The sequence below is a fragment of the Mesoplodon densirostris genome, chromosome 18, assembly GCF_025265405.1.
Source record: "Mesoplodon densirostris isolate mMesDen1 chromosome 18, mMesDen1 primary haplotype, whole genome shotgun sequence".
Taxonomy (NCBI): domain Eukaryota; kingdom Metazoa; phylum Chordata; class Mammalia; order Artiodactyla; family Ziphiidae; genus Mesoplodon; species Mesoplodon densirostris.
In genome coordinates, this window is record NC_082678.1 from 49896420 (window position 1) to 49915919 (window position 19500).

The 19500-nt window shown below is 36.2% G+C and overlaps 1 protein-coding gene and 1 pseudogene across 3 annotated transcripts in view; both read left to right on the plus strand.

Moving 5' to 3' along the window:
* The window catches only part of SSH2 (slingshot protein phosphatase 2), a 244035-nt gene that overhangs the window by 98892 nt on the left and 125643 nt on the right, over positions 1-19500 (plus strand). For all 3 annotated transcript variants that reach the window (XM_060082986.1, XM_060082988.1, XM_060082990.1), the window contains one exon: positions 2982-3025. In XM_060082986.1, coding sequence (XP_059938969.1) covers positions 2982-3025 — 44 coding nt within the window. The remainder of the gene's footprint in view (positions 1-2981; positions 3026-19500) is intronic.
* On the plus strand, positions 15402-16036 carry LOC132478439 (RNA 3'-terminal phosphate cyclase-like protein; annotated as a pseudogene).

The window sequence follows — 19500 nt, forward strand, 5'->3', positions numbered from 1 at the left end:
TGAGCCATGGCCGCTGGGCCTGCGCGTCCGGAGCCTGTGCTCCGCAACGGGAGAGGCCACAACAGTGAGAGGCCCGCATACCGCAAAAAGAAAAAAAATAAATAATAAATAAATAAATAAAATAAAAATAAAATTACACATGCATGTGTTCCATGACCTAAAAAAACACAAAAGCACATGTCCACCAAAAAAACGGCAAAGAATGCTCATGTAAAAGTTTTATTCATAATAGACAAAAACTCAAACATCCTGAGTATATATATCAATAGGAGATGAATAAACAAACTATGGTATATTCATACAATGGAATCCTCAGGTATAAAAAGGAAGGAACTCCTTTTACATACAACAACATAGGAGAATCTCAAAAACATTATGCTGAGTGAAAGAAGCCACACACAAAAGAGTACATAATGTATGATTCTATTTGTGTGAACAGGGAAACCATTTAAATGGAGTCATATGCTATATACTAATTTTTGATGGAAAAAAATTGTGGTGGAAGAAAAGTAACAGTGGCTGCCTCTAGGTTGTGGGTCGTGCCAGGTATTAAATGAGAGAAATTTCTGAGCTGATAGAAATGTTGCATTTCTTGGTAAAAGTTTGAGTTACACAGATACATACATTTGTCAAAACTCATTGAATGGTGCACTTAAGATTTGTGCATTTATTTCATTGTATATACATTTTACCTTAAAAGAAAAAAAGAACTGTAATACTGAATTCTAATTATGTGCATTTAAGGGCAAGTACACTGTAAACTACTTTGAAATGCAACAGAAGAATAAGATGGATTGATCAGTGAGGCAGAAAGATTAATAGAGAAGTGATAACGCAAATATAAAAAATGTTACTGGTAGAATCCAGATGGTGGATACACAGGTTCACTATAAGATGTTTCAGCTTTTCTGTATGTATGAAATTTTTTATAGTAGAATGAAAGCAAGAAAATTATAAACTTAAAATTTAAGATAGTGGGACTTCCCTGGTGGTCCAGTGGTTAAGACTCTGCGCTCCCAATGCAGGGGACCCGGGTTCAATCCCTGGTCAGGGAATTAGATCCCTCATGCCACAACTAAAGATCCTGCATGCCGCAACATAAGATCCCGCATGGGGCAACGAAGATCCCACGTGCTGCAACTAAGACCCGGTGCATCAAAATAAATAAATAAATAAATAAATATTTTTAACAAATTCAAGATAGTACTCACATCTTGGGAGAAGGATAAGAATGGGAGATAGGAAATAAGCACACAGGTAAATGCAAAGGTATTGGTACTATTCTAGCTTTTAAGTAGAATGTTGTTCACAGGTATTCATTTTATTATTGTGCCTCATAATTTACATATATTTTAAATATATCTATTGTCATGTAATTTTTCATACAATTAAAAAATGAGAAGAATACATCAGAAGTAGAAATCTATTAACCACTGATAACAATAATGAAGCATTATTTGTTAAATGAGATTCCAGGAAATCATTTCTATTTATTACAGTTCCCTTGGGCTCCAAAATCTAACACTTATCTTTGCTTATGAGTCTTCTCATTTTCATTCTTGCAAACTTTCCAGGTTCTGACTATTGACTGTAGAGACGATCGGTTCTTTTCATTTTAGCACCATTCTTTTCACTTCCTAAAGGGCATACTTCTGAACCTAAAACTTCCCCTGTAGGTAGAGTGTAATATACCATGACACCTCCCCTTTCCTCCCTCCGAGGGTAGGATCTTTGCTGTCTTCTTCCCTTTGTGCAAGATAATGGGCATACCTGAAATCAATAATGAAAATAAAAAGTTATAGAGCTGGCTGTGGCTGCCCAGGAATGGAGGTAGAATGATGTAGAGGTGAATGGGGATGGTTCCATAAACTCGAAAATGTAGGTGACTTATCAGCAGACAGTACACGTATTGTTTGAGATTGTTTTTCTCCTCCTATTTTTGTGTTTGCCAAATAGGGCAAAAGTGACCAGAGTGCAAATATAAAATGTCAGAGAGCAAACTTAAAGAAAAAATTAGCACCTCACTATCATTAATTCTCTCATCTTTTCTCACTTTTCCTTCATGTTGCTATTCTTGTCTCCATGAAGATCTGTATAGTATCTTAACATAATAATTCCTAACCTAGGTTAGGGAGGGGTGAATGATATGCTTTTTCAATGTGTTGGGAGGCAGTATTTTATCAGTTTTAATTCTAGCTTTACTACATGAGTTTCCTTGAGCAACTTCTTTCCTTTCTGTGAATTTCAGTTTCTGTAAAATATTCATATTTCATTGAGCCTAAATTGCCATAAGTATAACACCCTCAGTTATTTTATGTGCCACTAAAAAAAATAAATATTGCAATTAAACTATGATTCAATGCTTTTTAGTCACATTGATTGTAAATTTATCCCAATTTATGTGTATGTGTCAGAATCAGTGAAACTAGGGTACCGTCAACCTTCTGAGTTTATAAGGAATAAGTTGGACAATGTACTTAAAGTGTTGAGCAAGGCACCTGGCATGTTATAAATACTCAATAAGTAGTAGCCATTAAGGTAATGGTGACGTGATCATGAACACTTTGCAAAATGGTGTTCATTGTTTAGGTTGTTCTTTGGGGATCAGAATCATTAATAGACCATCTTGAAGAGATTTGTTGGTGAAAGTCAGAATACCCACTCATTTTAAGTTTAAGTAATATAACAGTAACATAGCATCTTCAGTTGGTTTTCAGAGGTAATTCTTTTAATTATGAGCACTTTGTTATTAAAAAAAATTTGTAGACTATTGTGAAATTTTCCTCCAGGAATAAATTATGTTGATATATATCAACTCCCTGGGTTGGTTGAAGTCACTTTTTATGGAGAGAATTTAGTTTAAGTACACAGCATCAATGAGATATTCCTACATGTAAAGCTTAGTAAAATTACATTGTTGGTATTATGATATGAGACCTCAGGTTTTAAATTATTTTTTTCTCATTTTCCTGTCTATACAGGAGGCAGACAGTGGGGAGGAGGAATGCCGATCACAGCCCAGGAGGTATGTTTGTTCACTACATCCTATAGTATTTCTGTAGTTAATGTGTTTTCTCTAATTCTTTCTCAGTCTTGTCAGATTAGTTTATCCTTGTTTTCCAAGATGCTTAGTTGGTCTCTCAAAATCGAATTACTTTAAGAATCCAGTTACTGGGCCTTCCCTGGTGGCACAGTGGTTGAGAATCTGCCTGCCAATGTAGGGGACATGGGTTTGAGCCCTGGTCCGGGAAGATCCCACATGCCGCGGAGCAAATAAGCCCATGTGCCACAACTACTGAGCCTGCGCTTTAGAGCCTGTGAGCCACAACTACTGAGCCTGCGTGCTGCAACTACTGAAGCCCACATGCCTAGAGCCGGTGCTCCGCAGCAAGAGAATGCACCACAATGAGAAGCCCACACACTGCAATGAGGAGTAGGCCCCGCTCACCCATGCCCAGCAACGAAGACCCAACGCAGCCAAAAAAAAAAAAAAAAAAAAAAAATTTAAGAATCCAGTTACTGACTCAGAAAGATTTTAAATGGTAGACTGCATTATGTTGTGCACCTGAAATTAATATTATGTTGTATGTCAGTTATACCTCAGTAAATAAAGTAACTAATTACTTTAATTAAGTGGTAGATTTCTCTCTTTTTAATGCAGAAAGGCCAGTATTGGCCCAGCTTTGACCCAAGTCTCTAGAACTGTCTTGGGTAATAAAAAAGCAAATTTTCCTTACCTTATAGGAAAATGTCAACTAAGGAACATTTCAGCCTTTGGTTTTATACTTATTTTTGTCATTCATTTTGATAGGTTTTGGCAATTTTTACGGATTGGTTAATATTTCACTTCCTCAATACAAAGAATATACTAAGTAACTTACCCAATCTTTTAAAATACAGTGAACCTTCTTTTCTCCCTCTTATGGAATAGTGGGCACATTATAAGGATACCAATACCTGCTGCCATTAAAAGAAAAAAATTGTGAGAGACATCTAGGACATATATAATAACATTTCTGTTACCTTCTTTAAAATTTTTTATGGTAATATTAAAGATTCAATAGTTCAGAATTCACTGAAATCCTTAGAACTTTGAAAGTCTGTAATAGCAATGTCAATGTTGTATGCAACAAAATATATTATATGATATTTTAATTTCTCAAGATTGCATGGAATTCAACTTTCCTGTTATAAACATTATTATACTGTGACACAATAGGGTACATCTTTTGTAAGAAATAAGTGCCTTTTAAAAATATTTGTTTAAATGTCTGTGAAATAAAATGTTTTTTTTTAATCAACTCCCTCCCACAAGAAATAGTCCTGGTAAGTTCTAGACGGTCATTTAAATGCTACCAAATTTGTGTCCTCTGAACTCAATCACAAGAGCTATTCTAGATGATAGTGAGAACAGATACAATAAACGTGTTCATTGTGGAGAAGCTGGCTAAAGGGCGTGCTTCCTTAATGATAAATTATCGTGTCTTTGTTGATATATATATACCTCACTTGTGTAAACCACAACTTAATATAAAAATAGTTTCTTTTCGTCAGTGACTGAGGTTATTGGCAATATTTTTCCTGCCTTATCACAAAAATTTAGGCTTAAAGCTTAATTTCTCACTGTCTCTTAGGGAAGATCTGACAGTGAAGTGTCATTCTTTTGCATAGGACTAAGAGACAGAAACCTAGAAGAAATTTTAGCTCACTGTTTACCAGAGACATCATAACCTTATTCCCATTAGAATGAAAAAGGATTCCAAAGGATTCTTAAATTTTCTATTAGGCCAGATTTAAAGATCTCTGGGTTAATTTCTTTATGCATCTACTGGGATAAATCCCCCAAAATTACATAATGATGAGGCAATGCAAGTCTATTTTCTTATTCACAGCACTGAATTGTCAAACCATTAAGAACCATAAAAACAGTATATCATTGAAACTAATACCAATTCCAGGTAATAAAAAAATGTTGCATTAATCTCTTATTTTAACCAAATATCATTTATTGGGAAAGTAATAAGTTAAAAGTAATCTTTTAGTATAATTAGCTCAAACTATGCTGCCTTTAAAAACCAGTGTTCACAGGCAAAAACAATAACAAAAATAGATAAATTAGACTGCATCAAAATTTAAAACTTCTGTGCATCAAAGGATACAACAACAGAGTGAAAAGGCAACCCACAGAATGGGAGAAGATATTTGCAAATCATGTAGCTAATAAGGGATTAATATCCAGAATATAAAAAGAACTCTTTTACAACTCAGCAAGAAAAAAACAACCTGTCTTAGTCAGCTTGGGCTCCTATAACAAAATACCATAGATTGAGTGGCTTAAATTTCAGACATTTGTTTCTCACGGTTCTGGAAGCTAGTAGTCCAAGATCAATGTGCTGGCAGATTTGCTTCCTGATGAGAACCCTCTTCCTGGCTTGTAGACAGCTGCTTTCTTGCTGAGTCCTCACATGGCTGTAAGAGAGAGGGTGCTCTGTTCTCTTCCTCTTCTTGAATGTACACTAATCCTATCATGTTGGCCACACCCTCATGACATCATCTAACCCTAATTTCCTCCCAAAGGCTCCCTCCCATCTCCAAATATCATCACATTGGAGGTTGGCTTCAGCATACAGATTTGGGGGGCACATAAACATTTAGTCCATAACATTCCACCCATGCCCCCCCCAATTCATCTCCTTCTCACATACAAAATATATTCATCACATCCCAACAGCCCCAAAGGTCTTAACTCATTCTAGCATCGACTCTAAAGTCCAAAGTCTTATCTAAATATCATCTAAATGGGCTTCCCTGGTGGCTCAGTGGTTGAGAGTCCGCCTGCCGATGCAGGGGACACGGGTTCGTGCCCTGGTCCAGGAAGATCCCACATGCCGCCGAGCGGCTGGGCCCGTGAGCCATGGCCGCTGAGCCTGCGCGTCCGGAACCTGTGCTCCGCAACGGGAGAGGCCACAACAGTGAGAGGCCCGCGTACCGCAAAAAAAAAAAAAAAAAAAAAAAAAAAAAAATATATATATATATATATATATATATATATATATATATCTTTAAATATCATCTAAATAAGATATGGGTGAGACTAGAGGCAAAATTCCTCTCCATCTATGAACCTGTGGAATCAGATTAATTATACACTTTAAAATACAATGGTAGGACAGGCATAGGCTAGACATTCCCATTCCAAAAGGGAGAAATAGAAAGGAAAGAAAAGATGACAGGGCCCAAGTAAGTCCAAAACTTAGTGAGACAAATCCCATTAGATCTTAAGGCTCAAGAATAATCCTCTTTGGTTTGATACTGTGCCTTCTAAACCCAGTGGGGAAGTAGTCCTGCCTTCAGGACTCACTGGAGTGGTGGTGTCATCTCCAGGGATCACCTGAGCAGCCCTGCACTTCTGGCTCCCTTGGAGTACCACCCATGCAGTGTTTTGCAAGGGCCCACCTACCTGGCACCTTTGAAACTGACGTGGAGGCAGCCTTGCCTGTCAGCCCTCGCACTCTCGGCGTGTGGTGGGAGTAGCAGCCTTGACGATCTCTGAATCTTTTTGGGGTACTCTTCCCTTTTCTTGGAGAATGTTCATGTTCACAACCTCCCTTCATCCTGTCTCATTTTCTGTTTCTGGTCTTCATTGAGAGTCCATGGATGTTACAATGATGGAAGAATTGGCTGCTCTTTACAAAAAAAAAGAGTAATCTAGTAACAAGCACGCTAAAATTAAGAATTCAAAGAGGTAATGAATTGAGAGTGAATATTGCTAGAAAGCAAAATTAGTAAGTTAGAAACTAAACTTCACAGAATTAAAAAGTGAAAATTAAAACGTTTTAACCATTGTGTTAGCAAAGATTTAGATTATTAGTATCCAAAAAAATAGCATTTTCTGCCTTATAAATTGGTACAACCTTTTTAGAGTGTAAGTTAGCAGTATCAATTAAAATTCAAAATATTCTGGATTTGGACCCAGAACTTCCACTTTTAGAAGTTAATCCAGAACAAAGAGATGGACCCAAGAGTATTTGTTGCAACATTTTTTTTAAACTTGGAAACATCCCAAATGTTGATGAATAAAGAAATAACTAACCAATATTTCTATTGTGTATAGTACTCAAAATGTTTAATAAATGTTAATGTGTGGGAAAAAATTAGAAATTACCGTATGATCCAGCAATTCCCTTTCTGAGTATATACTCAAAATATCTAAAAGCAGGGTCTTGAGAAGTTTGTGCACCCATGTTCATAGCAACATTATTTTCCCAAGGGTAGAAGCAACCCAAGTATCCATAGACAGATAAATGGATAAACAACATGTAATATATATGTATAATGGAATATTATTCAGGCTTAAAAAAGTAGGAAATCCTGCAATTTATGATGAACCTTGAGGACATTATGCTAAGTGAAAAAAGGCAGTCCCAGAAGGATACATATTGTATGATTCCACTTATATGAGGTACCTACTGTAGTCGAATTCTCAGAGAAGGGAAGTAGAATGTTGGTTGCCAGGGGATAGGGGAGGATGGATAGGGAGTTATTTAATGGGTACAGAATTTCATTTTTGGAAGAGAAAAAAGTTCTAGAGATGGATGGTAGTGATAATTGAACAACGAACAACAGTGTGAATTACTTCATGCTTTGTACACTTAAAAATAGTTATTTAAGAGGGCAAATTTTATGTTATATGTATTTTACTATAATTAAAAAACAAATGATCTACTCATGTCACACCAGCCCCTTTTTATGATATCTAATTCTGGTGCTGCTTTGTTGTTCCCAGGAGATTAGCATAAAAAAAACATAATTATAGAACTAAAAATCAGGTTGTGTATTATTACCTTTTTGATAAAAATATAAATGGATGAAATTCAGTTCCAGTCTTTTCCCTTTTTTTCTTTATAAATTTATTTATTTGTTTGTTTGTTTATTTTTGGCTGCGTTGCGTCTTAGTTGCTGCACACAGGCTTTTTCTAGTTGTAGCGAGCGGGGGCTACTCTTTGTTGCGGTGCCCGGGCTTCTCATTGCAGTGGCTTCTTTTGTTGCAGAGTATGGGCTCTAGGCGTGTGGGCTTCAGTAGTTGTGGCACGTGGGCTCAGTAGTTGTGGCTCATGGGCTCTAGAGCACAGGCTCAGTAGTTGTGGCTGACGGGCTTAGTTGCTCCATGGCATGTGGGATCTTCCTGGACCAGGGCCTGAACCCATGTCCCCTGCATTGGCAGGCAGATTCTTAACCACTGTGCCACCAGGGAAGTCCCTCCAGTCTTTTTTTTGCATATTTATGAACTGATAGATTTACGTCTTCTTGTGTCATAACCCACTTTGCTGACTGGGGAACAGCCAGGAAGGTAACTATAAAACGAAACCATATAACACACCAATATTCAACCATTTTGATTTATAAATGGCTATCTCATATGAGTCAACCTAATAAAATTGCAAGATACTAAATAAAAGTGAGCAAAAGAAAGATGCCATTGAAATAAATCTTGAAATCCCAAGACATCTTTTTTGAGGTGACTAGTTGGGGAAGGAAACAAAGTACCTTAGATCTAAATTTAGAAAATATTTTAATTATAGTAGAATTCTCACATTTCTGTATATATCAACTCTAAGCTAAGAACTGTATAAAGTAAAGAGAAGGAATAACCTTTAGGAAATTGTCTTTTGGGTCAGTAATTTATAGTATTGTACAATAATATAGTTTCAAACATCTCAAAGAAATCCCACCCACCGCCTGTACTACTTTTTTTTAGACAAATGAATGTTTAAGCCACTCAGGACAGTTTTTATGTTTTCTCCCTTTAACTCAAGCAACATGTATAATATTTGTTACTATTTTTAATTACTGTGAATGTGCAGTTATTTTTCATGTTTAGCCCTAAACCTCTCCTGTTTTTAAACGTAATTTCTTCCTCTTCAGTTTTTCATAGACATAAAGAATTACTTACCATCAACTGAAAAAGTTCTGCACCTTTGAAAACGTGTTATTTTCTCTTAAGTACTTCAAACCTAACAATGAAAGTTTTGTTGCAGGTGGGGAAGAGAGAGAGCAAGCAGTGTGGGCCAGAGGAGTATCAGAAAATATCCTGGGAAGAGTTGGGTCTTGAACGAATGGGATTAGATAGGAGAATAGAAGAAGAGCATTCCAAATATAGGAGGATGGGGAGAGTGGGAGGATATTCCCAGAAGTCTGGAAGTAGGTGCTAATGTGTTCCAGGGACAATAAGAAGACAATTGTCTATATCTTAAGAGCAGAGGAGTTCTGATTTGATAGATCTCTGTCTAGAAGAATGGCATGAATGCCAGAAAAGAGTCTGGCAGTGTTATGCAGTATGAGAGGAGGCAGGAAAATGACTCAGGAAGCTGTTGCAGGCAAATGGCTAGAGGTGGGCAATCACCTCCAACTGACAGCAGCATGAGGACAGTGACTGTGTCTTTTATCTCAGTATCCACAGCAATTAGCCTGTAGTTGCCACTCAGTAAATGCTTGTTGAATGAATGAATGAATGAATGAAAGAGAATAGAATATTGGTTGATATCTTTACTAGAAATGATATAGTTGAAAAAGAGAACTTCTGTGAACACATATGAAGAGTTCACCTTTGAACATGTGAAGTAACAGGGCAGTAGTCAAGTGGAAACAGCTTGAAGACGGCTGAAAGAAAACATGGAATCAGGGCATGTCTTTGTGTAAGATATAATTTCACAATGGTACTGTGTTACTAATGCATTCATTTCGTGGTCAACTCTTTCTTCCAGATCTCTCTTTAGTACCTCGTCAAGTTCTCTTTCTCTTGCGTTTGCTGTTTATTTTTTTAGTTTTGAGATATGACTTCATTTAATTTCAGCCTATTTAGTGAAATAATTTTTGTATGGATTTAAATATCATAATGACAGTAAATACTACATTGCCCATCTTTAGGCTGTGGAAGGAAAACAGATGTACTTCTACCTGAGTATATGTTCTAGTTAAAGAATTTGTTAACCTAGAGAATAAGAGTATTCTACTTAACATTAAAAAAAAGTGGTAAGGAGGAAGAGTCTGCTGTAAATATGAACTGATAATTTATCCTCATATGTATATTTTTTAATTTTGAAGCAATCTCATAGAAAAATTGCTGATACAGTACAAGGAACTTTTTTTTCTGAGCCATTTCATAGTAATATGCCCCCCTCACCTCACTTTTCTATTTTAAGAAACAGAATGATGATATTAATATTTCATGGAGAAGCCTTTTATTGAACTTATAGCAGAATATATGTGTGTGTGTGATTCATTGATTTACAAAAGTAGAGCTTTCCATGTATTTAAAAACCGTCCCTAACTGATGATAGTGAAGCTCTTCATCTTTTGCTTTTGGCCCTCCTGAAGTCTGATCTCCACCTCCCACCATATGGATTACTCTTCTGATCCAGAGAACTTTCAGCTGTTTATAAATATTTTGATGTGGCCACCAGGGGATGTAGTGAGCTATCCTCTCATTCTCTTGAGTTCTGCCACTGTATGGAGTAGCCCCTTTAAATTGGTAGGTGCACACTTTGAAAGGTTCTTTTCCTAGCCACTCAACAAGAGTAAGAATTTTCACTTCCCTGAAGTACTCTGTGTTTCTGAAGAATGTATTCACAGATTCTATTTTATATTTATCTGACATGTTCTGCTTCTGGTAGCTACAGTAGGCATTCCTCTTAAATCTGACTTGAAAAGCAAACTAATTATTGCATACATAATGAAATTAGGTATATCTTTTAAAGCTAGGCAAATAATTTTACTTGGTTTTTTTCTTTTAATAATTTTACATTTTTCCCCCCAGATGTTATTCTTAAGGGTATTAAAAAAAAAAAAAAGCAATTTCCCCTCAATTCTTGACTTTGCCACAGTAAGTTTTTGAAAAGTTGTTTTTTTATAGTATAAAACTCCAGAGACTAATAAAGTGTCAAATACTTATTACCGCTGGGAGAGGAATCTGGGAAGATAGTGGAGTAGGAAGCACCAGGAATCTGGCTCTCCATCTCGACAACAAATTGAACTGGCAGAATCTGTCTGAGGTAACTATTTTTGAACTCTGGAGTCTGTTGAAGGCCTGCAACTACTAGGGGAAGAACTGGAGGGTAAATTGTGGTCAATTTCAGCTCTTAGCTCTTAGTAGCTATCCATCCCTCCCCCTCAGCCACATGGTAGGCAGCTGTGCACATGTTCCTGGTGTAGCTTGCACACAGCAAGATGGGGTGGGCAAAAAAGACCCTGTCCTCCAGATATCAGGGATCTGTGATCTGATAGCTGAGTGCCACTTCTGAGCATAGAGGTACAGACAAAGGGGCAGGCAGCCAGTGTTGCTGCATCTCCCCGCTTTGTTGCAAGCCCCTCTTCCTCATGCTGAAGTGACATCCAGGGATTTAAAGGGCTAGCACCCTTTTTTTCTCCCCTTTCACTTTTTGTCTTTCCACCTTTTGGGAGTCAGACATTAAAGAGAGGACTTCAAAAACAGCTCATATAGGGGGAAAATGAGAATATGTCCACATATGCCTAGGGAAAGGCTCAGAAAAGACCTGAGAAGACCTTAAGCTTATATCTCAGACTGATCCTTGGCACAGAGATGGCCTACAGCAATCAGAAAAACAAAAACAATAACAAAAAATAGTAAACCCCAGGGAAGGTGGAGAATCTGATTTCCAAAGTTACCGCATTATTAGATTCACACTAATACCACATTATTAGTGTTCAACAAAAAAAATCACAAGGCATACAAAAAACAGTAAAGTATGACCGATTCAAAAGAAAAAAATATCAGAAACTGTCCCTGAAAAAGACCTAATGGCAGATATACTATACAAAGACTTTAAAACAACCATCTTAAAGATGTTTAAAGAACTAAAGGAAAACGTGGAGGAAGTTATGAAAATGCTGTGTGAACAAAATGGAAATGTCAATAAGGAGATAGAAAATCTAAAAAGAAACCAAAAAAGAGCTTCTGGAGCTGAAAAGTACAGTAACTAAAATTAAAAATTCGCTGGATGGATTCAGAGGCAGATTTGAGCAGGCAAGAGAAAAGATCATCAAACTTGAAGATAGGACAATGGAAATTATCAAGTCTGAGGAATAGAAAGAAAAAGGACTGAATAAAAGCAAGCAGAACTTAAGGGACTTATGGGACATCATCAAGAGGACCAACATACATATCATGGGAGACCTGGAAGGATGAGAGAGAAAGAGCCAGAGCAAATATTTAAAGAAATAATGACTAAAAACTTACCAAATTTGGGTGTTCCCTGGTTGCCTAGTGGTTAGGATTCCAGGCTCTCACTGCGGTGGCCCAGGTTCAGTCCCTGGTTTGGGAACTGAGATCCCTCAAGCCATGTGGCACAGCCAAAAATCAACAAGAACAACAACAACAAAAACCTTCCCAAATTTGTTGAAAGACACAGTATAAATATCCAAGAAGCTCAATAAACTCCAAGTAAGATAAACTCAAAGAGATCCACACTGAGACACATTATAATAAAACTTTCAAAAGACAAAGACAAAGAAAGAATCTTGAAAGCATCAAGAAAGAAGTGCATCATCACATACAAGGGATCCCCAAGAAGAATATCAGCAGATTTCTCATCAGAAATCTGGAGGCCAAAAGTTTTCTTATCAGAAACTTTGGAGGCCAAAAGACAATGGGCCAATATATTCAAAGTTCTAAAAGAAAAAAACAGTCAACCAAGAATCCTATATCTGGCAAAACTGCCCTTCAAAAGAGAAAGAGAAGTTAAGATATTCCAAATGAATAAAAGCTGAGGGAGTTTATGACCACTAGACTTGCCCTGCAGGAAATACCCAAGGGCTTCCTGCAAGGTAAAATGAAAGGACATCAGATAGTATAACTCAAAGCCATATTGAGATATAAAGATCTCAGTAAAGGTAAATACATGGACAATTATAAAAGCTAGTATTATTGTAACCTTGGTTTGTAACTGCACTTTTTGTTTTCTGCGTGATTTAAGAGACTAATACATTTAAACTAAAAAACCCCCCAATGATTAGTGTAAAAGCTAGTGTTACTGTAACTCTGGTTTATAACTGCAAATCTTGTTTTATACATAATTTAAGAGAGTAATGCATTTAAAAGAATTATTAGTTTATGTTCTGGGACACAATGAATAATGGTGTTGTGACATCAGAAACTGAAAGGAGTGGAGACAGCTGTAAAGGAACAGAGTTTTTTTATGTTATCGAAGCTAAGCTGGTATAAGTTGAATTCACAGTGTTAAAACTTTAGGTTGTTAAGTGTAATCCCATGATGACCTCAAAGAAATTAGCTATAGAACATACACAAAAGGAAATGAGAAAGGAATTTAAACATTTCACTACAAAAACTCAACAAAACACAAAAGAAGACAGTAATGCGGGAAATAAGGGACAAAAAAAGCTTTAAGGCATGTGTAAAATAAATAGCACAATGAGAGAAGCAAGTCTTTTCTTCTCAGTAATTACTTTAAGGGTAAATGAGTCCATGAAACTCTTCAAACAAAAGACAGAGATTGACATAAGGGATAAAAAATACATGACCCAACTACAAGAGACTCATTTGACATCCAGAGACACAATCAGGTTGAAAGTAAAAGGATGGAAAAAGATATTCTATGCAAACAGTAACCAGAAGAGAACAGGGGTGACTGTACTAATTATCAGATAAAGTAGACTTCAAATCAAAAAGGTTACAAGAGACAAAGAGGGATGTGCTGTATTAACAAAACATTTGATGCAGCAAGAAAATATAACAGTTATAAACATTTATGCACTTAATGACAAACCATCAAAATGTATGAAGCAAAAACAGAATTGAAGGGAGAAATAGACAGTTCTATAAGGCCAGTTTGTTGGGGGTTTTTAATAAACTTAAAAAAATTATTTTTAAAGTTCTTTTTTAAATTAATTAATTAATTAATATTTATTTTTGGCTGTGTTGGCTCTTTGTTGCTGCGTGCAGGCTTTCTCTAGCTGCAGTGAGCAGTTAAGATTCCACGCTTCCAACGCAGGGGATGCGGGTTCTATCCCTGGTCAGGGAACTAAGATCCCACATGTCACGCAGCCAAAAAATAAAATTAAAAAAAAATTACTGGGGCTTCCCTGGTGGTGCAGTGTTTAAGAATCCACCTGCCAATGCTGGGGACATGGGTTCGAACCCTGGTCTGGGAAGATCCCACATGCCGCAGAGCAACTAAGCCCGTGCGCCACAACTACTGAGCCTGCGCTCTAGAGCCTGCAAGCCACAACTACTGAAGCCCATGCACCTAGAGTCCATGCTCTGCAACAACAGAAACCACAATGAGAAGCCTGCTCACTGCAACTAGAGAAAGCCTGTCTGCAGCAACAAAGACCCAGCGCAACCAAAAATAATTAAATTAAATTATTTTAAAAATTTACTAAAATCAGCAATAAAAGTGGGGACATTACTGCTGATTCTACAGAAAAAGGATTATAAAAGTGAACTATGAACAATTGTACACCAACAAATTGGATCATCTAGATGAAATGGACAAATTCCTAGGTTGTCCTTAAATAAAATTGATACTTTAAAAAAAACTGTATTAAGGAATAATTGACAAATATACAGTAACATTTTATAGGTTAAGCTTGAGTCCTCAAACAGGAAGGTTAAAAATGTAAAATTATGCCTCTAGGAAAATAAAAAGTTCTCAGTAATTAACAAGTATTTGTGTATTAACTACTAAAACCAAGGAGACATCTCCCTATAAGAACTAGATAGTGCTGTAAGTTATAAGATCTAACAATTAAATAACTGATAATAGCAATGAATTTTTTATTTTAACCACAATCCAATATGTTTCTGTACCTTTCTGAGTTAAAAGAAAACGTCTACTTTCAGTAATCACAGAGTGCTATGCAAATATTCTTTTTTAAGTTTATCCTTTTAAAAAGACATTGTCAGTGAGCTGCAAGAGAGTGAGAAAGCCACAGGTATGACCATCATCTCCAGTGCTCTGTATGTGGGTACAGTACCTCCATGGCACCCACATGACAATCCAGATGTACTTTTTCAGCCATGTGTGTTGCAGCTTCTTGCATCAGTCTGTCCATCCCATCAAGGTCCAAAAAACCCAGGCCAAAGACCCCAACCCAGGCCTCAGAGATTTTGAAGCCAATGTCATAAGACTGCTGGACAAAACAATTATTGGTTTTCCAATGGAAGTAAACCAAATTAGTGTGCCCTTTTATTATCAGGTAGGCCTTTGTATGGTGAGTTAATAGAACACAGCTACAGTGCCCATCACAGTAGAGGCTGTTACCTCCAAAGCCTTCTTTGCTTGGCTCTTTATGACCACAGCCCTGTGTGGAAACAGTTTGAGATTGATGAGTGAATCCTTTGAACTAAAGACTATGCAATGGGGATGCCTCCTAGAGGTGGCGAAGTATTTTTCTCATGTCTTATAAGGAAGGTCTTGAGACCTATTAAGCTCACGGATCCTAGATAAATCAAAAGTATTAGAGGGCTACTCCATAGATGTATATAACCTTTCATGACTAACTAAATTGTGGCACTTGAGGGAGCACCTTCAACATTTCCTTTCTTTATGTATGCAGACCAGGTGAAAGGAGCCAACCCTGGGAAGGCTCTGGGCTTTGGGCTATCACTTTTTGCCAAGACCACTAAAAGAACCTTCCTGAGTGCTGAACTGGCCTTCAGCCCTCAGGGCCGGGGGCAGCAGTGCTCCAGTGGATCTCGGCAGAAACTGTGTCAACCAAGCTGCTGCTGGAAGGAGTCTAAACAGGCAGATGTGTAGATTCTACTAACTATAGCCTGATCCTAGAGGCTGCTCGTGCTCCAAAGTCCTGCTAGCCCTGCTGTCTTCCCCTTACCATAGTTTTTGAGGCATTTGAAGAGCTTTTTCCAGATTATGTTTAAAATTTAAAAATAAAGCCATGTTGTGAAGAACTCAAGGGCAGAGATAAAGTATTGATGACTTGTTTTGGCATTGGCTTTACTAATTCAGCAAGACCATCAAATGATATTATCTCAGGATAAAGCCCTACCTACAGAAAAAACAATGCAGCCAAGGAGACCCAGGGAATGAGTTTGAATGCATACATCCAGGACAGGAGAGCTACTATATTAAGGATTTTCTTTTCTTTTCATCATCAACAACAACAACAAATCAGAACATACAAATAAAAGACAACTATATATCCAAAAAAAGAAAATAGTTTCATTCACTCATGAAAAGGTGTACTTGCTGTTAATCCTACTTTAAAACTATGTTGAATTTTGCAAGTCTGTTGTATATTAATTTGGTGAATAAAATTAACATTGAAAAGTTCATAGTAATTTTCTCTAAGGAAGGACTTCATCATTTTTCACACTCTTGTTTGTCTCCCCTCATATGCCGTCGGCTCCCATGCATGCCTTGGTTTTACAGTCCCAAGATCCAGGCCAAGCCCTGGCAACCAGTAGGCATGCATTACCTAATTGTTAAATTACTGAGCAAATGAATGATAAATATATGAGTTGAAGCTAGGGAAGCTTGATTAAAAAAATCCATCTTGTGGCTTTAAAAGTAATTCATGGCTGGATGATTAACTTTCTGTAGTGCTGGTACCTTCTCCAAAAATGATTTTCCCAAATGAATAAAAGGTGTAATTAATTTCATTTTTTAAAAAAGTAGCCTACAAAAAAGAATCAAAGATTTTCCCATCCTTTTGCCTACTTCTCTACACTCCCACTGCAGTTCCCAAAATTAGAATCTACCTTCCTCCAGAAAATTTTCAGGAAACTTTAAAAAAGTAATAAAGTTAATATATTTCCTTTGTTCACTACAAGTTATTTGTTTTGGATGACAGGATAAGAAGCTATTAGGAAAGGTTTATTCTGAACACTTAATATCAGAACTGCTGAGTTCAGTACAAGGTCAAGTTTTTATTTACTTCTCTCCTTCTGATATTCTTATGCTTATGGGTTTTAACAGTATTAACTGTAGGAACTCCTGAGATTCATGATTTTTCTTACCCTGAAGTATATCTACATATACATACATATGTGTATGTACACACACAGGGTATACACACACACAAGTACATATTTCAGAGTAAGAAAAATTATATATATGTATTTATGTATCACCTGTATTTGTTTGTGTTAAACATATTTTATAGGAAATAAACACTACAGAAAGATTTCCTATTATAACTCAGATGAACTCACAAATTGCCGCCATCATCAAATTCTATATCGCTTCAACATTCATATTTAATTATCTCAGAAGATGATGAGTAAAGCGCTTATTAGAACTGATGTGTTGAATGTTAGTATTATTTGTAGACTATTAGTCTTTAGAAAAGATAGTTCAAAATGCTTGCTATATTTTCATCAGGTGATTAGAGAACAAGATTTCTGAAAAACAAAAGATTTCCCAAGTAAAAGTGAAAACTTACCGCAGCACAGCATCTGTTTTTCAAACTGTAATTTAACAGGAAATATATATAAATTATAAGCATCAAATATTTTTATTATACCTGTGTAATGGCAGAGAATTGGACTACATTATTTTTTCTATCTTCATTATAATAATATTTCTATGGATAAAAATTCACTTCTGTTTGAGCCTTCCTGTCTATCTGTAAAATGAGGATAGCATCTGCCCATCTATCCTATAGGATTGTTGAAAATGCAAATAAAATTGTTTATAGGAAAGCTTAAATGAATATCAAGCACCAAGTATTAAGGCAAGATATAAAGTGATATACTTTCACTAGTATTTACTTATTTCTGTTCCATTTTAATTTCACAAACTCACAGCCTAATTTCTCTAACTCTGTACTATGACTGACACCATTTACATCATATAATATTAAGATCATTTACTGAGGAAAAACAAGAAGAGAAATTGTCACACGTCGTATATCAATAAAGTTCTTATTTAGTACAAACCTAGTATTGAATTAGAAATGGGAGCTTCCCATCTCTGAGTCAGTAAGTCAAATCTGATTCCACCTGGATGATTACCTAAAGTCACAGCCATTGGATGCTACTTGTAAAACCCTGTTTAAAAGTACTGATCATCTTGCTTCATTCATCAATGAATATTTACTAAGCACAGACTCATCTGCTTGCTTCTCTGACTCACTGCTATTCCACCATCCTGAGGCAAAAAGATTGTATTAATAAACATAACTGGCAGACTATTCTGGTATTAATTATTCACTGAGAATTTCCCCAAGCCAAGGACCCATTTGGAGGAAGAAGAAAGGACCTGTTATGGATTACCTAAACCAACCCTAAAACAGCTGTTCTGCCAACACACCAAACAAAAGATCAGGAAATTTAGAAACTATTTAAAACACATAATTGGTTATGAGCCACCTTTGCTTATAATAATCCTTACCCTTCAGTGGAAAAAGTCTCACCTCATGCTCTAACGGAACTCTCTGCTTCCCTTTCACAGCACTTCCAACACTGTTGTTACACATTACTTGTCTGTTCTTGCCACTTAAACTGAGTGAGAGCAAAGACAATATCTTGTTCATGATTGTATCCTTAAATTCTGACACACAGATGGTACTCACTAGTTTTCTGTAGAAGGAATAAATAACGAACCATACTTTCCACCCATTTTCAGGCTTTGGGAAAAGATACTTAGCCTCTTCAAGCCCATTTCCTCAACTCTATAACAGAAACAAGGATTTGAGATATAAAGGTTAAGTGCCTATCACAATAATAGGCACCCAACAAGTGGTAACTATTATTATTATTATTACTAATATTCCTTTTTATTATTATAAACTGAGCTCTTCTAAAAGTAGGATCATAATTTTATGTCCATAATAAACAAGTAAATTTTTACAGTATTTCAGAAACCTTCAGAATCACTATAGCCTAGTTCTTCATCCCCACTAAAAAAAAAAAAAAAAAAAAAAAGTCAGTTGATACATTAAGGTTTTCAACTAAATTTAAATATAACTGGCAGGCCAGTGTTTTTTTGTTTGTTTTGTTTTGCATAACTATTCCTCTTAACAGCTGGAACATGTAATCAATGAAATCACTTTTAGTATTCAACTGAGTTAAATGGTGATTGTCTTAGGTAGATTGGTATGTGAATTCTACAGAATACCAAATGACTTAATTTTAGGAGAACCAAACTCTAAGCTTTCTGTTAAAAGGACATCTATAACATATATACGTTACATACACACTCTCCCTCTCACACACACACATGTGTTGCTGCTGTGTCTTTAGCTACATAAAATATTTATAATTGATACTCTGGGACAGGAAAATACAGGTCATGTAGAATATAGGAAAGGCATATTTGGGAAGATTACAAATAATTACATTAAAAATAAGGTGCCAATAAGTTCATGTGTGTTACTATTTTTAAGTTGGAGATTTTACCTATAATTGAAAAGAGGAAATGGTTCTTATTTTATTTATTTATTTATTTTTATTTATTTTTTTTTTTCGGTATGCGGGCCTCTCACTGCTGTGGCCTCCCCCGT